This window comes from Dreissena polymorpha, chromosome 1, assembly GCF_020536995.1.
Source record: "Dreissena polymorpha isolate Duluth1 chromosome 1, UMN_Dpol_1.0, whole genome shotgun sequence".
NCBI classification, from domain to species: domain Eukaryota; kingdom Metazoa; phylum Mollusca; class Bivalvia; order Myida; family Dreissenidae; genus Dreissena; species Dreissena polymorpha.
Genome location: NC_068355.1, coordinates 775757 through 799563, shown reverse-complemented (window position 1 = coordinate 799563; position 23807 = coordinate 775757). Strand labels below are relative to the sequence as shown.

General features: G+C 36.6%; 1 protein-coding gene across 1 annotated transcript in view; it reads left to right on the top strand.

The window, feature by feature from the left end:
* The first annotated feature begins 3722 nt into the window (after positions 1 to 3722).
* The window catches only part of LOC127868275 (stabilin-2-like), a 114933-nt gene continuing 94848 nt past the window's right edge, over positions 3723 to 23807 (top strand). The window contains exons 1-10 of the mRNA XM_052409908.1: positions 3723 to 3848; positions 6820 to 6905; positions 9329 to 9398; positions 16916 to 17062; positions 17462 to 17676; positions 18237 to 18373; positions 19532 to 19592; positions 20877 to 21038; positions 22368 to 22514; positions 23525 to 23671. Of these exons, the coding sequence (XP_052265868.1) occupies positions 16996 to 17062; positions 17462 to 17676; positions 18237 to 18373; positions 19532 to 19592; positions 20877 to 21038; positions 22368 to 22514; positions 23525 to 23671 (936 nt within the window). The 5' untranslated portion in view covers positions 3723 to 3848; positions 6820 to 6905; positions 9329 to 9398; positions 16916 to 16995. The remainder of the gene's footprint in view (positions 3849 to 6819; positions 6906 to 9328; positions 9399 to 16915; positions 17063 to 17461; positions 17677 to 18236; positions 18374 to 19531; positions 19593 to 20876; positions 21039 to 22367; positions 22515 to 23524; positions 23672 to 23807) is intronic.

Genomic DNA, 23807 nt, shown 5'->3' with positions numbered 1-23807 from the left:
ATATATAGTATTTGATTTAGACGAAAATAATAATTTAAGTGGAATGTCATATTAGTTTTCCATTAAAACTTTGATCTTGCCGTGTGTGTTTATGGACGTTAATAATTATGTTATACTTATTTTTGTATTTCATTAAGAATTAGAACGTGTAGCCCTTTTTGTTAACTGTTTTGAGCAAACGATTCGCGGCTTAATAAGACACGGAAAATAGTTAAAGCGACACTTTCATTTAAAGGTTTAATGTGAACAATATTAAATGAAACCTTTTTTGGTATTAATATATTTTATTGACATGTTAAATTCGATACTTGAAAAGGTGTTTAGTCTTTAAAAAGATGTCGCTGATATTGTTAATTTTAATAACTGTTAATATGCTTAATGTTGTATAAGAAATCGAATAGTTTCACTGAGTTGTATTCCCGCCTAAAATCCGATATCGTAAAACGCGCAACGGTTAAGAATAAGGTCTGAATAAGTTTAGGTATTCAGATCCGAATATCAGCAGCTGTGCCAGCTGGGAAGCCCCGTTTTGGCTTTAACAACCGCAAGCGAAACAACATACTTTTTTAAGTCTTTCACTAAGACTCCATGATCACAAGTATAGGTCCCTGCTGTGGCGAATGACACCATAGTGTTATTTAGTATTGGTCGGCACAGTATCTGATCATAAAGAGATAATTGGTTTGTGCTGAACACAGGGCAATAAAACCACAGATCTATCAATAAACAAGATTATTGAGATATCTTTTATTGAACACCGCGATAAAAATGCTCAAACCACGGACTCTAGATTACACGGATAAGAAACATGGCAACATTCTCAGAATCATCACTGCTATATGTGTAATCACCTAACAATTCGTCTAAAAATAATTTATATATTTGAGTTGAAGACGATGTACTGTTGCATAAGTCTGAATAAACTATCTGTCTGCCTGTCTAAATCTAAGCCGTCATCGTCCCAGTGAAAAAAATCTGATTTTGAATAGTTAGACATGATGCCCTGATGTCAAAATACGAAATGACCCGCGTAACACCGACCGTGATTTTCAAGAATCTTTAATAAATTGATAATTTAAGGTAAATAACATTTCATATAATTATACATAATTCCCTCGTTGATAATTAACAGCAAACGATGAATGTTTTTGACACCCATTTTATTTCAAGTATGCATGCAAAGCCGAATAAAATCGAGAGGATCCGCTATATACGCTGTTTCATCATAAATTTATCACCCTTTCTGTGTTATAAACAAGAGCTGAAATCGTTAATTTATTAAGATGTATTTATAATAAGCTTTATTGATATGTTTCGTGAACAAAATACCACAATATATTCCATAAAAAATATAATAATCATGGCAAAGGAAATTCAATGGCCGGTTTCTAAACAAAAGCATAATCGCCAAGACCGTAGCATCAGTTCAGTGCGTTAGGAACGCGCGTTTCTTTCTTCCACCTTCATTCCTTAATTACTTTCGTTTTTAAACAATTTTTTTCTATCGTATACAGAATTCTATTCTCCTAAGCAAGATGTAATTTTTAAAACTGAACTCCAAATATAAACGCTACAAATTGGTATTAAGTACGAACATGTCAACCGTAAATCTAGATTCTAAAACTCCAAAACGGTATAATATTTGCAAAAGTTTAAGTTATAACTCGCCGGGCTGTCGAAATCAGAAGAACGCTACAAATTGGTATTAAGTACGAACATGTCAACCGTAAATCTAGATTCTAAAACTCCAATACGGTATGATATTTGCAAAAGTTAAAGTCATAACTCGCCTGGCTGTCGAAATCAGAAGAAAAACTTAATATATGTTTGTATGTCTGTTTACTACGTAACGTAAGCTTTCTAATGATATATAATTTGTCAAAATCGGCCGAGAAATGAAACTATAATTCAACAAAAGACGTGAGTGGGTACATCAAAATGTATAACCTCGGCGCTTCGCTGTACGCTAATTGTACAAGATCGATAGCCACAACACGGTAAAACGCGCGGTGGTAAAACATAAAATGTGTATTTCTTGTGTTTATCTCGCTATAAATCCATTAATAACAACGGGAGTATACTAAAACGTATATTTTTTTAAAGAGGAATTAATAAGCAACAAGATAACGTATAAACCAATAAAATCGGATGAATAGTTTTTGCATAAGATTGAATTTACGACAGTAAGGGTCAAATACTCGAATCATCTCCTATCAATATACACTCCGTGATACAACTGGTAGATTAAACACACACATATAGGTTTCATTTAATTAAAAAGTACAGAAAGCTAAAAAGTGATGTGGTTTGTTGTACAACAACAATTGGTTTTGTGTAACCTATTCAAAAAATAATTTCGTTCAAGATAATTCAATGTAATTCTATAAACGACAAACACACTTCGTGTGTTGTGTATGTTTATTTTAAAAAATGTACATAAGTGGTTTAAAAGCACAATTTTTACACATTTAAGAGGTAATCGCTCACATTTATGTCTAATTAATTATAATTTTATGCATTAGCAAAGATTTAACGAGAAAAACTGAAGTTTAAGTTGAACTCAATTTGCTACAGGAAAACGACGGTAGCCGTTTAGACGTAAGCGGGGTAGCTTACGTCTAATTATTTGGACTATGTCTGATGGTTATCCAAGCGATGCAGAAGATATGTCAGAGGATGTGACTGCAGAAGAGTATTCAGACATCCAGGATGAAGAGACAAATGCTAAAGAAATCTTGGCATTTCTAAATGAATAAATGCATGATTTATTTATTAATCTGATAATATTAAAATAATTTTAAAAATGTCATCTTTGTCTTTCGTCGTTATTTTTTCCGTTTTGGGACTGAAATGATCAGTCCGGGCCGGAAATGGCTGCATGATTATAGGACCTCATGGCCGGCAATAAATTTTAATTTTGGGAAGGACTGGTTAGTTGCAATCATTCAACTCTCAGCTTTATAACCCAATGGTTAGCTGATGCCAGAGCCGCCATAGCAAAAATTATCAAAGGCTCTGGCAGTCCGTTTATATGGACTAAAGAGACAGTATTGAGATACAAGGAATCCGGGTGCGATACCTTAGCTCTTTGCCAATAGATCCCTTGGTTCTTTTACGTGCTCAGTGTATAGCACTGATACACGCGATAATTACCAGGGTTTCATACCAGTACATCTCTAGTTGGGTGGGAAACACTTGAAGCATTTCTGAAATTTCCAGTGCCCTGGCCAGGAATTGAACTGGGGACCTCTGGAATGGTAGACCAGAGTGTTACCACTCAACTACCGCACCACCCGACAAGGAAGAAGTATTGTTTTTATTGGATAAGAACGTATCGATTTATAACGAAGACGGCGCAGGCTGATCTGGTCAGGGACCTAAACTTAGCTAACTTACTCGCAAAATGCGAGCGAGATTTATGGATAGCGGGTTGACAAATATAAAGCTTTCAATTTTCTGTGAGTAGAAATTTCAGATTTATCAAACCTTTTTTTCCATAAAACCTTTAAGTATTGAGAGATAATTACTTTCAATAATCACGACTCCCATTTTCAAGATCAAAATCTTGCTTAAACGATTGAAAAGTGTTCAAGAATTGCATAAACAAATTCGGTCGCCATTGTTGTTGTTGTAAGATTCAATGGAAGCTACTTTGGTACGAGCTATGGTTTGCTAGGCGCTTGGTGATCACGACTTTCTAAAAATCTTTCTGTCTGCACGATCAAAAACGTTCATCAACTATGGACACATTTCTGAAGAGGCTGGTGTCCGAGGACACTGTCAGACAGCAAAGAAACTTAAAGCTCCAAAAACTACGGAGAAGGCCACGCCGACAGCAGCTTTCAAAAGTTAAAAAATGGATGACTGAATTTAACATCAATCTAGATTATGTTTTTGACAGCGACAATGATTATGCTTTTTTAAGTAGCCAACATATAATGCACAATTTTAAGCAATATGGTACAAGAAATGTATTGTTTTAAATAAAAAAATATACAAATCCCCAATTGCAATTAAGTTTTTCATTTTGCAAGTGAAAAAAAAATCAACTTGCAAAAGAATGCAAGTGCCTTAATAGGTTAAATTCGGTCCCTGCTGGGATGAAACTTTACACACATGCATGAAAGTGGCCGCCTTTTCACGTTTTGGTAAATTGACAATTAAAAAATATTGTTTCAGATTCACAAATGTTCGTTGTACTACTTGTAGTTATAACATTTGTGAAGAAACAATAATACTGACCATTTACCTATTTTGCTCTAAAATATCCATTATATGCATCTTTTGACAATTTAAAAACCTGAAAATTATAGTGTTGCACCGCGAAACGATTGAATAATTTTACATAATGCTGTTGTTGTCATTATAGTTTATTGCTTATATAGTATGAAATACATGTCCACCACTAATTGTATGAGCATGGTTGGCCGAGTGGTCTAAGCCCAGTTTTTCCAGAACCAGGCTCATCTTATCTTTGGACATTTGGAACTTTTTAGCTCACCTGAGCTTTTGTGACCGGTCTTTGTCCGTCGTATGTCCGTCCGTTAACATTTGCTCGCAAACACTGTAGAGGCCACATTTCTTGTCCCATCTTCATGAAACTTGGTCAGAAGCTTTGTCCCAATGAAATCTCGGCCGAGTTCAAAACTGGGTTGTGCCGGGTAAAAAACTAGGTCACTAGGTCAAAAAAAAAGAAAAACCTTGTTAACACTGTAGAAGTCACATTTCATGCCCAATCTTCATGTAACTTTGTCAAAACATTTTTCTTAATGATATCTTGGTTGAGTTCAAAAGTGGTTCTGATCCGTTGAAAAACATGGCCGCCAGTGGGCGGGGCAGTTTTTTCCTTATTTGGCTATAGAGAAACCTTGTAAACACTCTAGAAGTCACAATTTTTGCCCAATCATCATGAAAGTTGGTCAAAACATTGGTTTTATTGATATCAAGGACAAGTTTGAAAATGGTTGGGATCGGTGAAAAAACATGGCCGCCAGTGGGCGGGACATTTGTCTCAATATGTATATAGTGAAAACATGTGAACACAGTAGAAGTCACATTTTTGGCCCAATTTTCATGAAATTTGCTCAGAACATTTGTTTCCTTGATACGAGAGTTGAGTTAAAAAATGGTTCCGGTCAGTTGACTAACATGGCCGCTGGGAGGGGGGCAGTTTTCTCATTATGCCCTCCCCCCCTTTGCTCATGTCGGTCCGTCCGTCCACCAGATGGTTTCCGGATGATAACTCAAGAGCGCTTATGCCAATGATCATGAAACTTCATAGGTGCATTGATCATGACTCGCAGATGACTCCTATTGATTTTCAGGTCACTAGGTCAAAGGTCAAAATCACGATGACCCGAAATAGTAAAATGGTTTCCGGATGATAACTCAAGAACACTTATGCCTAGGATCATGAAACTTCATAGATACATTAATCATGACTCGCAGATGACCCCTATTGATTTTCAGGTCACTAGGTCAAAGGTCAAGGTCACGGTGACCCAAAGCAGTAAAATGGTTTCCGGATGATAACTCAAGAACGCTTATGCCTAGGATCATGAAACTTGATAGGTAGATTGATCATGACTGGCAGATAACCCCTATTGATTTTCAGGTCACTAGGTCAAAGGTCAAGGTCACGATGACCCGAAATAGTAAAATGGTTTCCGGATTATAACTCAAGAACGCTTAGGCCTAGGATCATGAAACTTCTAAGGTACATTGATCATAACTCCTAGATGACCCCTATTGATTTTCAGGTCACTAGGTCAAAGGTCAAGGTCACGATGACCCGAAATAGTAAAATGGTTTTAGGATGATAACTCAAGAACGCTTAGGCCTAGGATCATGAAACTTCATAGGTACATTGATGATCATGACTCATAGATGACCCCTATTGATTTTCAGGTCACTAGGTCAAAGGTCAAGGTCACGGTGACCCAAAATAGTAAAATGGTTTCCAGATGATAACTCAAGAACGCTTATGCCTAGGATCATGAAACTAAATAGGTACATTGATCATGACTCGAAGATGACTCCTATTGATTTTCAGGTCACTAGGTCAAAGGTCAAGGTCACAGTAAACTGAAAAAGTAAAATGGTTTCTGGATGATAACTTAAGAACGCTTATGCCAAGGATCATGATACTTCATAGGTACAATGATCATGACTCGCAGATGACCCCTATTGATTTTCAGGTCACTAGATCAAAGGTCACGGTGAACTGAAATAGTAAAATGGTTTCCGGATGATAACTCAAGAACGCGTATGCCTAGGTTCATGAAACTTCAAAGGTATATTGACCATGACTCGCAGATGACCCCTATTGATTATCAGGTCACTAGGTCAAAGGTCAAGGTCACAGTGCCAAAAAACGTATTCACAATGGCTGTCAACGTAACGGTTACTCAACTTAGAAAAATGGTTTCCGGCTGATAACTCAAGAATGCTTACGCCTAGGATCATGAAACTTCATAGGTACATTGATCATGACTCGCAGATGAAATAATGATGAAACTTGACCAGGATGTTTGTTTGGACAATATTTAGGTCAAGTTTGACATTTGGTAAAGATTGAATGAACCGACTCCTCTAAGGTGAGCGAACTAGGGCCATCTTGGCCCTCTTGTTATATTTTCATTGTGGAATTGTTATAAAATTGAAGCAAGCAAACATGTAAAACATCAGAATGCCAACTTAAGAGTGACTCAATTAAGATTTGGCTTTCTAGCTTGTCAATAATGGGTTAGAAAAAAAGTTGGCATAAATCAGCCTCCATATAGAGTCACTGTAGTGATTTTCCTTGTTTCTTGCTTGCAGCATGCCCTGGTGGAGTGGAGACACCTTGCAGTGGTCACGGCAGATGTAATGACACTATCTTTGGATCTGGAAAATGTGGCTGCGAGGTATACCATGCAAAATTGTTAATGGACCAAATTTAAAAAACAGTTTGGTTATAAGATAGTTGCATGTTGATATTTTGGGCATTCGTGTCTGGAGCTGGTGTTTAGTTAAGGTTTCCTCTACTGCCCTCTTACTATATAATTAAATTAAGGAAACTTTTTGCTTGTAAATCACTTGGGAATGTATTGGGGGAATTAAGTGTTGAGAATTATGATATGACCTCAACACATAAAATGGGCAGTATCAAGGTTACTTATATTTAAAACAACTGGCTCTCATTGAATTTCTTTGTGTTTTTAGTTATTTTGTCAACCTTTTGAAGGTTATTATTCTGACATAATTGAGCTATAAGTTAATGCCAGTCAAGTTTTATGCAGCATTCTGCATGAGTATAAGGTACTTGGACTTCTTCTTGAAATTGAACCTTTACAGACTTTGTTAACCATTTGCACAATTCCATAGGCAGAGTTTAACCTCTTGGGTGTGCCAATGCTTGCATTTGTACATTTTATTAACCAGTGCATTATTAACCAGTGCATATACATTGAATTTAGATGTGTACATGTACAATACCAGCGATTTTCCTTGTCCAATTGGGAAAAGTACCCGTACCGATCCGATTGGGAAAAATTGAGTCGTGAAAACCTCAAAATTGGGAAAAATCGAGTCGTGAAATCCTGAAATTGGGAAAATCACGTCGTGAAGTTTGGGTCTTATTGAATACATCATACAGTTCATACTTAATTGAACATACCCATTTAAATAATCATTTGCAGGCATGCCTTAATGACCATTAAGTTATAAAGTTTATATAAATAACATAATATTATAAAGAACACACCAAAACAATTACTAGTTGTTTTAATCTCTTTTAAAGCAATGTCTCTCTCTTTCATTTTTGTGAAAATTTCAACAATCTTTGATGTTTGATCATCACTCAGTTGCTTGCATCCCTCCCTGCACAGCATCATTAGTGCTGTCAATGTGTCCTGTGATAGATGGTTCCGATTGGTTTTTTGGCATAATATTTGCTATTATGACTCATTTCAAACTACGATAAGGTTACAAACCGACGTAAAACAGTACGCCGACTGCCTGGCAAAAGAACCGGAAACAGTAACAACTCTATTGATTGAATGCGCTGAATAATAAAACCCGAAATTAATCGAGCGCGTGGTTACACACAACTATACGATTTTCTTTGTTCGCTCGCCGAAAGTTGGTTTTTTTACGAAACTTTCGATCGTTTTGAGAAAAAATTCGGACGCTGATTGGGATTTTTCCAGATGCCGATTGGGAATTTGGGAATTTTCGCTCGATTGGGAAAGTACCGTTTTGGGAATTTGGGAATTTTCGTTCGATTGGGAAAGTACCGTTTACCGGTACTTTATAAAGAAGGAGGAAAATCGCTGAATACATGTATGCATATGTTAGCAGTGCTGTTAAACGTGAATTTTACATTAATGATTATCATCACAATGAACAAAAAAAGAGTAGCTCTAGTACATAAAATAGCAATCATTAAAGAAAAATATTATGAAGTAAATTAAGTTCTTACTGTGGAACAAACGACGTTGTTTACATCTATTTTCGGAACATTGAGCTGCTCATGTGGACGGCTCCACGCTTTAATCCATCTTAAACATTTTTCTAACTGAGTTTTTGGCTTAGGCAAGGTTATGAATTTGGCACCGTTCATTCTCTCAGGGACTCGGGCATCGGCCTTGCATGTTCCCCACGCACGTCTTGGTACCATTTTGAAATTATTATGCCCCCCTTCGAAGAAGAGAGGGTATATTGTTTTGCACATGTCGGTCCGTCCACCAAAAGGTTTCCGGATGATTACTCAAGAACGCTTAGGCCTAGGATCATGAAACTTCATAGGTACATTGATCATGACTGGCAGATGACCCCTATTGATTTTCACTAGGTCAAAGGTCAAGGTGTTAAGGGGGCATATGTCTCCAACCGCGGAACACTTGTTTTATTAATACTTTTGTTAGCAACACTTTTCAATATCGATTTAACAAATGGGGCGTGAATCGGTAGCAACAAACTGTCTGGCAGCGAATACAGTTCCACAATTTGATTGGTTGAAAATACGACTGTAGGAACTATGCATTGTTTCTGGAAATACGACTGTAGGAACTATGCATGGTGTCTGGATATTTACATATGAACCACTCTCTAGGAAAATGGGTCTTAATGTATGGGTGTAAAGTGTTGTTCTAGATTCGCTTTGGCCTATGCTGTTTGCACAAGCTTATCACAGACAACACTTTCAATCTTATCTGGATTTTTGCTAAAAGCGACTTACTGTTAACGAAAATTACCATATAAGTGGAAAGTGGGTACTGCACAGTCTTATCTGGCATGAAACTGTAGATGTTATTCCAGTGTGTTTAATTTATTTATGCTTTAACAGGTTGGATGGAAAGGCTATGCTTGTGAATTGTGCGATGCTGAAAATAATGACAACTGTACATCAGGCACCGGTATGTTGACCATGTCTTCAATGTTCATAACCAGAATGTCTGTAAATATATGTACACCTTTTTCTGTTATGTTTAATATGCCATACACATTACCATACTCATGGTTACTGATGTATGTGTGGTTAGTTACATAAATAATAAATTATTATCTCTGACTGAACAAATATTTCATGCAGGCATATGACTGTATACCAAAGTTGACTGCTCGATTACTCGAAGTCTACTGCGATAAATACTTTGAAGCATAGAAACTTCAAAACTTTGAACCAAATGATTTCTGCTTTGTTTTTACTGCAACAATTTCAAATCTCAGTTGAAGTCGTATCTTAGTGTCTTATTTATATGAAAAATAAGGAAACCAAATATTTGTTGAATGTTTACAAAAAAAAGCAATTGAACTTATTGTTAAATAATTGAATATGTACACATGTTCAGAAGCTTGACACACTAATATTTTTTACTGGAAAATTTGACCCTTGCAAATTAGAGACAAACTACACCAACTTATATGAATATGTGATTCATATATAGCAATTAAATCTTATACGAAAAGATTTTGAGCAAACCAGAAATTTGTGACAAAAAAGTTAGAGCCTTTTGAAGTTAACTTTAATTGTTGTATAGAATTTCCATTAAATTCTAAGACTTTTTATTATGATACAATTACATTTAAATAATATTCAAATGATTAAAGAATTAGTTGTCACAGCTAAAGCTCTTCAGTAGCAAAGTTATCATAAAGCCCACATTCTATACATAGATGGGGACGTCACTACACTATTGTCACCTCTATACTAAGACGCATCACATTCCCCTGGTTTGGGGAATTATGCTTCCGCCAAAGTAGTTCTGCGTAGGAATGAAAATGTCAATAATGAAAGAAAAATAGTTTTTTATGTGTTTAAAACGGAATGTTGTTCAAAGAAATTGTTATGCCCCCCTTCGAAGAAGAGGGGGTATATTGTTTTGCACATGTCGGTCGGTCAGTCGGTCGGTCGGTCCGTCCACCAGATGGTTTCCGGATGATAACTCAAGAACGCTTAGGCCTAGGATCATGAAACTTCATAGGTACATTGATCATGACTGGCAGATGACCCCTATTGATTTTCAGGTCACTAGGTCAAAGGTCAAGGTCACAGTGACTCGAAATAGTAAAAAGGTCTCCGGATGATAACTCAAGAACGCTTAGGCCTAGGATCATGAAACTTCATAGGTACATTGATCATGACTGGCAGATGACCCCTATTGATTTTCAGGTCACTAGGTCAAAGGTCAAGGTCACAGTGACTCAAAATAGTAAAATGGTTTCCGGATGATAACTCAAGAATGCTTACGCCTAGGATCATGAAACTTAATTGGAAATTAATCGAGACTTGATGAAGATTAATTGTAATTTTATTGAACCGAAGCTGACACAGACTTTACATGAGAGAACGGAAGTTGTCGGTGAAGGTCATTCTTTAGAGAGTCTATAAATAATGAAGAATGGTGCTCATGGGTGGGATGTTATATACATTTGTATATGGGAGGGCATGTAAAGTCTGTGTCAGCTTCGGTTCAATAAAATTACAATCAATCTTCATAAAGTCTCGATTAATTTCCAATTTTATTGAACAGACTTTCCATGAGATTTTAGAGCTAGACAGCATTCTTCATTATTCCAAACTGATAATACATGAATTATTTTTGTATTATCAGGTTCTTATTAACTGATAACTGTTCCAAGTAATATCATTATGCAACTCATGAACAACTATTAACTATATATTTATATATATACATACACCCAATTTGTTACATGTATCAATGCACATTATAATTAATATTACAACATAATCCATCTATGACAATAATGCTCCAGCATATGTCATATCAATAGTTTTGTTATAAAACTGATAAAAAGTTTTTGCTGAGCTCCATCCTGCAGCCTGCATAATAGTGTCAATTTGAACACCTTTTGCTGACGCAGCTGACGTAGATGCTGCCCGACAGCTGTGTGCACCAAAATGGGTTATGTCTATCCCTGCTTTTTTCAACAATGACTTGACCCATCTAGCCACTGTACTCTTAGTTGCAGAATTAAACGGCTGCACTGTAGCAATAAACAACTGATCAGTGTTTCTCAATTTTTCAGTACGGTGAATGTAATGCACTAAAGTTGTTACTAAACATTGTTTTTTATTTACAGGGTTCCTATCTCTCTTGAAAGGTTTAACATGAAGTCCCGGCTTTGACTGTTTCACCAATTGTGATATCACACAGTATACATAGTCTGATTCTATTTGTAAATCATCTAACTTGAACAAATGAATAGTTTGGCATCTTTGACCAGATAGAATCATAAACAGAGTTGCTAGTTTTTCTGATAATTGTAACAAGGTAAATTCTGAATTTTTTGGCAACGCCGAAATATAATCAAGGACAGCCTTGATTGGCCAAACTTTATGATATTTCGGCAATGACGGCTTGCTTGTAAAAACACCTGTCATGAATCTTTGAACTAATGGTTCCATCCCAATATTTCTACCATCAATAATATTGTAAAAAGAAGATAATGATGACTTAGCTGTATTGATGGTGCTATATCCCAACCCATTGTGAAACAACTCTGTCAAGAATTCCAAAATTAATGTGGTAGATGCTGTAAGCAGATTAATTTCCTGCCTGTCACAAAATAACACCCATTTTTTGAAATATGTCCCATATTGTAGTACGGTGGATTTTCTCCAGGATTGCAAGATGATGTTAATAGTGTTTTGTGATAATCCTGCACCCTGGAGGTGTTCCCGGATAAAACAAAAGCTCCCAATTTCAGCTTCCGAACTGGGTGGATCCTGTTCTGGTCCGTTGGCATTAGTACAACTCTGTTGGATGGTAGGATGTAAGACTGTGCACAAGTCTGTTGTAGCAACACGCTGAACCACATCTGGGTTGGCCACAATGGAGCAATCAGAATTGCTGTTTCCACCTTGTCTGTCACAATTTTTTGAATGCATCTGCTGATGATACTAAAAGGAGGAAACAAATAATAAACTTTGTTAGTATCTGTCCACAATAATGACAAGGCATCAACGGCAATAGCCTGTGCGTCTGGTGTATATCAAACATATTGTGGCAGTTGATGGTTTATTCTGGAAGCAAACATGTCTATATCCATTACCCCAACTATAGCTGTTAAAGCCTGAAAATACACTGGGTTTAACATCCACTCAGTATCATCATTCATTTTGCGACTTAAATCATCAGCTGCGCTGTTGTCGACGCCCGGAACATGGGATGCACTAATCAACAAATGTTTGTCTTTAGCCCAACACCAAAGTTCTTTGGCTATGGAGTGTAATGCTGGCATTTTGCCTCCAAACTTGTTAACATATGATATTGCGACTGTATTGTCCATAAAAATTTGAATGTGTGCATCTTGCATCACTCCTGTTAATGATTTTATAGTTAATAAAGCTGCTTTGAGCTCTAGTACGTTAATATGTTCAAGTTTTTCTTGTTCAGACCATAACCCATTTGTGTGTGTGTTATAGGTAACATTGACCCCGCCCCACCCTGTTTTGCTAGAATCACTATATAGTGTTAAAGCGGGAGCCTCTCGTGTAATGGGCTTATATGCGTTTTTACCATACTTGAGAAATGCTGAAATCATTTCCCTGCTATTGTCAGAAATCACTATATGTGCATCATAATTGCCTTTACACTGCTTCAGATGGTGATCTTTTTCATGTTCTAAATCTTTATAATACAAAGGTGCATACTGCATTCCAGGTTCACAAGCTACCATTTTACCTATCAACTGTGCAAATTCACGTATTGTAACCTTTTGCCTAGAAATTATTGTTGTCCCTAACTTGATTAGGTTTTCAAGGCGTTCTTCTGTAACCATAACTCGCATGGTAATTGAATTGAGGATAAACCCCAAGAATACTATGATTTGAACTGGATCAAAAACTGATTTTATAGGGTGGACAGTAAAGCCCTGTTTGTCTAGTAATTGAATTGTTTCTGTAACATTTACTTGACATTGTTCTTTAGTTTTTGCTCTCAATAAACTGTCATCGATATATGGAATACTTGAATGTCCCATACTTTTCAAGTATGCAAATGTCGGTTTCAGTAATTTCGTACACACTCGAGGACTACATGATAAGCCTTGTGGCAGTGTACGAAATTGATAGTGTTTTCCTTCCCACATAAATCTGAGATATTTTCTATCATCCTGATGCACTAACACACTAAAGTATGCGTCTTTCAAGTCTATAGAAGCAAAATAGTCATTTTGTTGAATGATTGCTATTGCCGATTTAAGTGTTTCCATTTTAAAATGAATTTTGTCTATGTTTTCATTAAATTGTTTTAAATTTAGTATGAAACGAACAGACTCATCCTTTTTTGGTCTAATGAAAATGTTTGAATAGAATTGTTCATACTGAGAGTATTCAACTTCTTCAATAATATGTTTACTTAAAAATGCTTGCATTTCAGAATTAATCATGTCTCTTTCTCTGTCATTGAATAATATCGGTGTTGGCACAAAGGCTTGATTAGGGATACTGTTCAGTTCTATTCGATAACCTTGCACTGTCTGTAAGATCCACTCATCTGATGTTAAATCACGCCAATTGTCAATGTATTTTGCTACATGGCCACCATTTAAATTCTCTGGCGTATTGTTTACATTAATAATTGTACTTACAGTTAGTTTCTCCTTATTTGCCCTTTCGGCATGGGTTTCCCCTGTGGCTTTGCCGGCACATTTCTGTGGTACGGCTTCTGATGGCGTTGAAATTTGTTGTATCCATGAGGCCCCTGTGGCCTCCGCTGGCCTAAAAAAGGCCTGTCATTGGTGGTGGTGTTTTTCTGTCCAGAGAGTTTATTGGATCTCTTTTCTTCCTTTTCCACGGCGTCTACTCGCTCCTCCAAATTAGCGCCAAAAAGAAATTCTGATGGCGGAACATCATTTCCACACACTTTCCTGTATTTTGCAGGGATAGAGGGTCTTATCAAATCCTTTCTTTTGTTTGTGTTTGCGTTCATTCCCTGAGCTAAGATGCGAAAAGAATTTTTTGTCTGCTGTTTCACTTCCTCTTTATCCCCATTGTTCACAAAAATGTCCAGAATTTTAATGATTGGAACCATGGCCAATGCCATGTATTTCTGGGATGCTTGCATAGCTAGATCAGCAGGTCTGGCTGTCCTGAAAGCCTGCCACAGTTCCCTGTTAACTTTAGGAACCGTCATTCGGGTGCAATTGCTGGGGATTTGGTGTTTGTCTTCCAACAATTTGAAAGCGTCATTACGAAGAGGCCGATCAATGGCATTATTCACAAGATCGCCAAGTTTCTCGCTCACCGCCAGTCCAAATTGACATTTTTCAGCATAGCTCTCTTCTAAGTCTCTCAGAAACTCGACGCTTCCGGTTTCGGATTGCTCTATTTGTTTTGACGCCATTAGTGCGTCCAAATCGTCAACTTCCTCACAATCGCTATCGGCAGTAACTTCCACCGACGACGTGTAAGTTGTTCCTTTTGATTCGATAGACTTCTGTAACTCAGCAACAGTAAATACAAGTCGCGAAAGAATATCCGTACTTTGTTCCTCGGACTTGGTCATTCTTTCTTCCATCTTGGAAAGTTTTTCCCAGAACTGTGACGCATTTCCGTCGAGTTGCGCGCCTCGTTCTGCATTCTGGTTTCCCAGCGTAGAACTCCCATTCTGTGACGTAGTACGCACATTTCCAGCCTCATCCTCATCAATACTAAATACGATGGGTGACGTATCGTGGTTCCCCGAATCTAAATTTAGCTGGATCTGGCGTGGTCAGGGATTTCCCCCCTCTAAGTCCACATATGAAGCGGTTTCACTGGCTTTCCCAGCTTTTAACCGATTTAATTCCCTAGCTTTCTGTAACACTCTTTGTTGTATTGAATCCATTTCAGATTCAGCCATTTCGGCAATAGTGCGCGAGTACCAGAACTTTCGTTCTCTACCCAACAAAGGATGAACAAAGGAACTCGTTCAAAGTTATAATTTCCGTGGAATTTCGTCTTTTCCTCGCGTTTTTAATGTCCCACTGATTGCAAAGTCACTTTCCTCACACTTTCTAATGAAAATTATCCCAGATATGTATCTCCGTTCTGCTAATTTATCGATTTTTACGCTTAAAGACTCTTCTAAGAACTACTGTTCGCTAGACTAAATCCGTAATGACCTTCACCGACAACTTCCGTTCTCTCATGGAAAGTCTGTTCAGCTATCGGTTCAATAAAATAGGAACATTGATCATGACTGGCAGATGACCCCTATTGATTTTCAGGTCACTAGGTCAAAGGTCAAGGTCACAGTGACTCGAAACAGTAAAATGGTTTCCGGATGATAACTCAAGAATGCTTACGCCTAGGATCATGAAACTTCATAGGTACATTGATCATGACTGGCAGATGACCCCTAATAATTTTCAGGTCACTAGGTCAAAGGTCAAGGTCACAGTTACTCAAAATAGTAAAATGGTTTCCGGATGATAACTCAAGAATGCTCATGCCTAGGATCATGAAACTTCATAGGTACATTGATCATGACTGGCAGATGACCCCTGTTAATTTTCAGATCACTAGGTCAAAGGTCAAGGTCACAGTGACACGAAACAGTAAAATGGTTTCCTGATGATAACTCAAGAATAATTAGGCCTAGGATCATGAAACTTCATAGGGACATTGATCATGACTGGCAGATGACCCCTTTTGATTTTCAGGTCACTAGGTCAAAGGTCAACCCGTCACAGTAAAAAAAAAACGTATTCACACAATGGCTGCCACTACAACTTACAGCCCATATGGGGGGCATGCATGTTTTACAAACAACCCTTGTATTTAATTATGTTTAAATGTGATTTTGAATCTCTATTAAGACTGATAGCAATTATCAGAAGCACGATTACCTGACCTACTTTCGCTTTTACTTTTCACTCGTAAAAGAAGTGCTACCCACAATTCCTTTTGCGTTATTACACTGGTCAGTAAGACCGGTTTGTACACAATGTAAAGCCCATTGCTTTTATACTTGTTAGTGTTTCATCCCATCTTGACGGTGACAAATATGAAATCATACCATGTATGATAAACTGAATGGTCACCATGTTGAATACAGCAAAAATCATTATACGCCTTATGATGATGTTGTTTTGTTGTGACATGTGACATTATTTTATGTTTATGTGTTATACCATTTATGCTTCTGGTGTAAACTCTTCATGATTAAATGAGTCTCACTTTTGGAAAACTGCACATAATGCATGTTCTTAAAGTGTCATCCCAGATAAGACTGTGTAGTCCCCACAGGCCAATCGGGGACAACACTTTTGGCATCAATGTTCTTTTTAAAGGAAGTATCTTTTTACAAAAATTAAGTTTATGCCAAAAGTGTTGACTTCACAGGCTAATCTGGGACAACATTTTACACAAATGCATTAAGTCTCATTTTTCCACAACCAGTCTAATATTCTCTGTATATGTTAGTGAGCAATGAGACCGTCTGCAGCAACGTGACATGCCCAGCCAACTCTCAATGTGTGGTATTGGACAGACTGGCTCATTGCATGTGTGACTGGCCGTATGTGGAGAATGATAACAGTACGGGCGATGACAATGGCACTTCTTGTGAGAGTAAGCACACTGCATACCTCTTACTTCCTTAACCATTTTCCTCTCAGAACAAAAGTGAAAATGGCTATTTGCAACCAGCATAAAACCAGAACAGCCTGCAAGTTACTCGCAGTCTGTTTAGGTTTTATCCTGTTTGCTGCTCATCAGTACCTTAGGGTTGGAAAGGAAGCCCTTAAAACTTTAGTCTATTAAGAAAGGTTTTTCAACTAATTAATTTTTTTTGTAAGGAATTACAAACACATGAAAATACATATCTAAGTGGTAAAGGGATTAGTATAAATTCTTTACAGCGGCAGTTCTTATTACTGGACCTCTTGCTCTACATTTCAAATTATTCATGTGGTTCAGAATGGAACCAATTTTGTTAACATTTGTTAATTGTCAACATTATATTGTCAGAACTGGATACCTGCACCGTTCCTCCATTCTGTCATAAGAATGCTGCCTGTCAGATGATGAATGTGTCGGGTCCTGACAGCCTCTGGAAGACGTGCAGCTGCATTGTTGGTTACCATGGTGATGGGTTTGCCTGCGACCCAGATGACCCCTGCCAGGTGGACAATAGGGGCTGTGATTTGAACACAACTGACTGTGTGAACACTTCACCTGGGCAGGTATGTGGTGTCTGTAATGATTCTGGGTTTTTATGCTGTAAAATTAGTACATATATAATGAATTAAAGTTTCTATGTCAAGGATTGCAAAAATTACAAATATGAACATTATTGATTTGAGACAACAGAAACTATTTAATAGAACTGGTAAAATAACATTCTTTACACATTATTCAAGTCCAAATTCCCTTGCTTAGTAATTTTAATACATTCTTTAAATATAAATTTCCAAACGGTCTCACAAACGTTTTCAGTTGTTCTTAACTCTATGGTGTTTTTGTAGAATTACCAAGTGGACAAAACTTACTGATCAAATTTTAAGACCGTATTAATACTTTTACTTTAGTTAGATAAATTTAGACTTATTGCCGCAAAAAGTTAAAAAATCCAAAGCTATGGTAACATGCTGGTATGTATAAAACAGTTTAATAGCTTAATATTGAAATTCAAATTTGATAATTGGTCAAAGTGGAAATTTATTTAAAGGTTATTTAGATCAATGTTTGAAATCATCTGTTGCTGTCTTTGTCTGGAGTATTGGTTGTGATATTATGCTTTCAGAGTAAGTGTGTATGCAAGTCTGGCTACCATGAGTATGTGTTGACAGTGGGATGTAGCCTCATTGACATGTGTGCTCTCAACAAGACTGCATGCCACCCCAAAGCTACGTGCACAACCCCTGGACCACATCAGCTGAAGTAAGCAACTTGAATGAATGAATGATATTTATGTGTGTTTTCAGTTTCCGAAATTTAATAACTTTATAGTATTAATTCGCATGTCAGTTAAAAGAATTGTTGATGTCTTTTGTATTAACAAACATGTATGTTTGTATGCCCCCGATAGGGTGGCATATAGCAGTTGAACTGTCAGTCCGTCTGTCTGTCTGTCTGTGTGTCCGTCCGAAAACTTTAACATTGGCCGTAACTTTTGCAATATTGAAGATAGCAACTTGATGTTTGGCAGGCATGTGTATCTCATGAAGCTGCACATTTTGAGTGGTGAAAGGTCAAGGTAAAGGTCATCCTTTAAGGTGAAAGGTCAAAAAACACAATCCAAGGGAAGTAACAAGCTTTAAATGGAGATAATTTCTATTTTATATAAATACGCAGGTATAGATCATTTTCACAAGGGAAGTAATATTAATTAAAAGGATACAATCAAAAACACATTTTAAGGTCAAGGTCATCCTTCAAGGTCAAAAGTTAAAAAATGCAATCCAAGGGAAGTAATAAGCTTTTAAATGGAGCTAATTTTTAAACCTGACAAATGAAATATTTATTTCAAAGCGGCGCTATAGGGGGCATTGTGTTTCTGACAAACACGTCTCTTGTTTGTGTATACCTTATTTAAGACACTTAATTAAATCCATTTAATTGTTTAAGCTTTTGTTCTATTCCAGCCAAGTGCTACTCTGGAAGGGAGGGATTAAAATAATATAATTTAGGCTAGAAAAAAATCTGAAATGCTCAGGTTAGCTAGACTAAGTAGAATTTTCACTTTAATGGCATAATTAGTGACAAAACAATGTATCTGATGTGTGGACTACATATTTTGAGGCTAGTTCCTGAAAACTGGTCTTAATGCATGTACATATAGCGTTGTCCCAGCTTAGCAAAAGTTGCAGTCCACACAGGCTTATCAGGGAGACACTTTCCGTCTAAACTGGAATTGTGTTAAGAAGAGACTTCCTTTGAACGAAAAAAACCATATAAGCAGAAAATGTCATCCCTGAATAGCAGGTTCAGACTTCAGAATCTGATCTGAGATGGTACTTTACCCACATGCATTATGCCCAGTTTTCCCAGAAGGATGGTTATTTAACTTTAAGCTCTTTCTATTCTTTACCATTTCAGGTGCTCCTGTCCTGTAAACTATGTTGGGGATGGACGTGTTTGCTTCGGCAATCTGTTACAGGTATGCATTTCAATTTAAGGCATTGTTTTCATGATAAATAAATTAATTCTACAAGTTTCACTGTGTAAATTTAATTAATTCATTGGAAATTAAAATACAATTTCCCATATAAGAATGTGATCAGATACAAAAAGCACATGATGGGGGTCCAAGGGGGGGACCTTGGGGCAGCAGAGTGCAATGCATCGCTGTTAGGGTCTAGCTTGTGCTTGGGTTATTATAGAATTATGTTTATATTTGAGTAATTTTTGCAAAATATTGCTATTACTTATAGAATTCTGGATAGAAATAGGATAGGTTAGTAGCCAAACTTTTTTTAGTAACGTTTTACTGAAAACAAAACAAATAAGGTAGGTTGGTAGGGCAAACGTTTTTTATTTGTTTACTAGAACAAGTTGTTTCCCACTTTTGTAAAATATTTAATGACAACATTTTCAAAATCTCAGGAACATATCAATCTGGAATACCAAATGGTTTAGAGTCTGCAACAAAAATAAGGGTCTGTCCAATTGTGGAAATCAACAACTTTTTATTTTAGGCATGAGGGTGGATAGTCCATAGAGAGAAATGCCGCAATGGACTATCTATCATTAATGTCACAGTTTTGTCTTAAATTACTTAAAGTGATATTATGCGCATCTAACAGTATATGCTATGCTTATAGGTGTCTTATCGCAACCGTTTTTTATTTTTGGTGTTTTCAATTCATATACACTTTTATTTGTTAATGCATCATCAACATACTAAAACAATATCCCGGAAAAAGAAAAATAATGCATTTGAATATCAACCATACTTTCGTTTTGACAACTGACGACAGAAATGATTCGATGTACGATGTGAATCTAAATTTAGTTTTAGTGCAGATTCGTTCATACGACACATGAACACTAACTCTGATCTTAATGAAAAGACAGTTCCGCTCAGCTAAGAGGACTGTATAGTCATTTAAAATATCGAATATAATATATATTTTTATAAACAACTGGTAGCAAATTGAGTTGCAGATAATTGGTCAGTTACCACATTTTAACTAACTCGTTTGACCTGTGAATTCTTTTCAGCTCAATTTAACAGTGAAAAATGCCGATAATATCACTTTAACAATTTTTGTATGATTTAAATGTATTTAAGCCTGGTTGCATTTCAGACTAATACCTATTATAATTGTTAATAATTTACAGGTCTGATGTCTATTTTATCTTTAAATGGATATTTGAGTAACTTTAACAATACTTACTGTTACAACATATATTTTTAATATGTGCTTTCTACAATTATTAGACAATAATTGACCTAGACAACTCAGACCCGGACTTCAAAGGTCAGCTGTCCCTTGTTCATGGAGCGATGGAAAAGTACTACAAGAAAGAGCTAACAGAGCATGGACCCTTCACGATGTTCATAGCAAACAATGAGGGGTTTAGGGCCATCAACACTGGTGATGTATGAACACATTTTCTAAAGTAAATGTTGATGATGTGAAGTTGAAACATGATACAAAGAATCAGGATACAACACATTGAGGGGATACTACGAAGATGGTTGCCAGCCTCTTCTGATTTCCCTCAATATATTCAACATAAAAAAGATGACATTTTAAGAAAATACGATGCAACGAAAAAGGAGATGTTTGGTCTCTTTTTAAAATTACCAATTAAAATATGTTGTGATATTACAAAAAGGTAGGCATTTGTAAAATAGCAATAGCTGATTTCTATTTATTGACACTTTAAGTATCTGTAGTCCTTGAATAAGCCGTTAACAATCAGTCAAAGAGTAGATCTGTAATTATCCCCGGTATTGTCTGTATATTTGTTCATTCATATTTATATAGTTTAACAATGATCTAAATAAGAAATGAAAGGTAAAATTAATTACTTATAAGTGAATTTTATTTATTCTGAGTTATTTATTGAACAAAAACATGCAAAAGATTATTAGGCACACCTGAGCAGTAATAATGGGGCATGAGGTACACAACTCTTAAATCTTTATTATGATACAACTGCACTAAAAAATCTAATACTACGAAAAATGCGATTTTACGAACATTTCCATAACCTCATGACTTTTTGTTCTATGGCATTTATACTGTATTTTTTATTTTATGAAAGCAATATATTGAATATAAGCTTTACCATTCTCTTTATAGTTTGACCTATAAACTTAACAATTCTTCAGAAACTGGTTTGCTCAGTTTCAGGTTTTGTGTTCAACAACTTCATATCTCTGATAAAAATAAAATCTCTTTAACAGAGCCCGTTCAGAGGAGATAATCACGTGATAGTCAAGATGGTGACGTTAATGCCGAGTCAATTATTTTTCGCAGTTTTATACCCTTTATTACTTTTGCTTAATGTTTAAATGACGCTCGCTTTCAAGCCATATCAGTAAAATGTTGATAAGCATGTATTTCGTATTAAAATTTGCTTTATATCTCAACTTTACTTCCCGCAAATTTTCTTAGTGGAGCTGTAATTAGGTCATCCCGCTAAGAAATTTGGCAGCGAGTTAAGTTAAGATATCGAGCAAATATCTAGTAACTGTTATGACTGGAAAGTGAGCGGAATTAAAAAAAAACAAGTAACAAAGGGTATGATACGTCGAAAAATACCTACCTTGGCTTGGACATCCCCATCTTGACTATCACCTCTGTTGTTGCAAAATATATATTTTAAATTAATATTTTAAATATTTATATTAATATTATAATTAATCAGAACATATAACTGTACTAAACATGATAATAAGGAGGTTGTTCTTGTTGAACAGTATCAGAAGTGGCTGAGTGATGAAGTGGTAGTGCGAAGAATCCTCCGCGAGCACATGATAGCAGGGGAGCTTACCATGGATAAACTGAACAACATGACGCAGTTCCACACCCTGCAAGGCTCCACCGCAGAACTGCTTGTGAGCAATGTATGTACAGTTCTACCATCATGAACAATATGAAGTTTTTATGCACTGTCATACATCCCCGATTTGATTGAATTGCATATAGTCAATTTTAAGTGTTTATATACTTAGAGACTTTTCTTACGCATTCAAATCAATATAGCTCCCATATTTTTTAACAGATTTAATTGAAATTTGGACCACAAATAATTCAACACATATCTAATAATTCCTGTAAACTTAATTGAAATTGATCAACAAAAAATATATAACTTTACAAATTAACAACATCACTTAAAAAGTCAAATTCTCAAAATCGTACTACGTAAAATAATAACAATGTTAAAGTCACAGATATCACACATTCGAGTGGCTAATACCTCGTGTGTTCTCCCATGGCTCTAACAATGTGTGTGCATCTCTTTCTCACTGAATCCACTTAGTTGATAATATAACGTTGATGGATGTTTCGCAACTGTTCCACAAGGGTCTGTACTAATTCACACAGAGTGAGTGGGGACACTGGTCCTTTCTGTCAAGTTCATCCCAATGGTGTTCTATAACATTGTGATCGGGTGGCTTTGGAGGGACAGGAAGGAGACAAACTTTCTGTTGTTGGAGTAATGCCTGCGTAGCGAGCGTTGTATGAGCAGGTGCTCCGTCCTGCAACAAACAATGCCGCGTCCAGATGCCTGTACGTGTAAATAGCCATGGGGAGCAAAATTTCAGGCTGATATCTAACAGTGTTAAGGATTCCATGGATAATTACAAAATCTGTCTTGGTGTGTAACAACACTCCAGCCACACCATAACAGAGCTGCTATGGTAAGGATCACACTGAAATACACATTTATTGTTTAGGCTTCCACCATTACGTCTATACAGGTTAAAGCGACTCTTGTCAGTGAACAGGATATTTTTCCAGTCTGCTCGGATCATATGCTGGTTCTGAAGAGCCCAGCTGCCGATGGGGTGGTGCCCCAAAAAGGCCATCTATAAAAGGCATATTTCAGTAATCTTGTCTTGTATTTCAGAGAGACACAATCCGGTATCGTCTCCAGGGCAGCAACAAGAAGGGTAAGGTGGAAAGGGGGGATATCCAGGCATCCAATGGGATTATTCATGTCATCAACCGCCTGCTGGTCACACCGTCTGATGAGTCGGAGTATGGCTTCAAGGGGGTACATATCAGCTTTAAGAAATTGTTTGTCTCGGGTTGTATTTTGATTTTCATCTGGGGTTGTATTTAAGCTGCTAGGTCACAGATTGGGAAAATGACTAGGGCTGTCACGATTCACCGGTATACCGGTATATCGC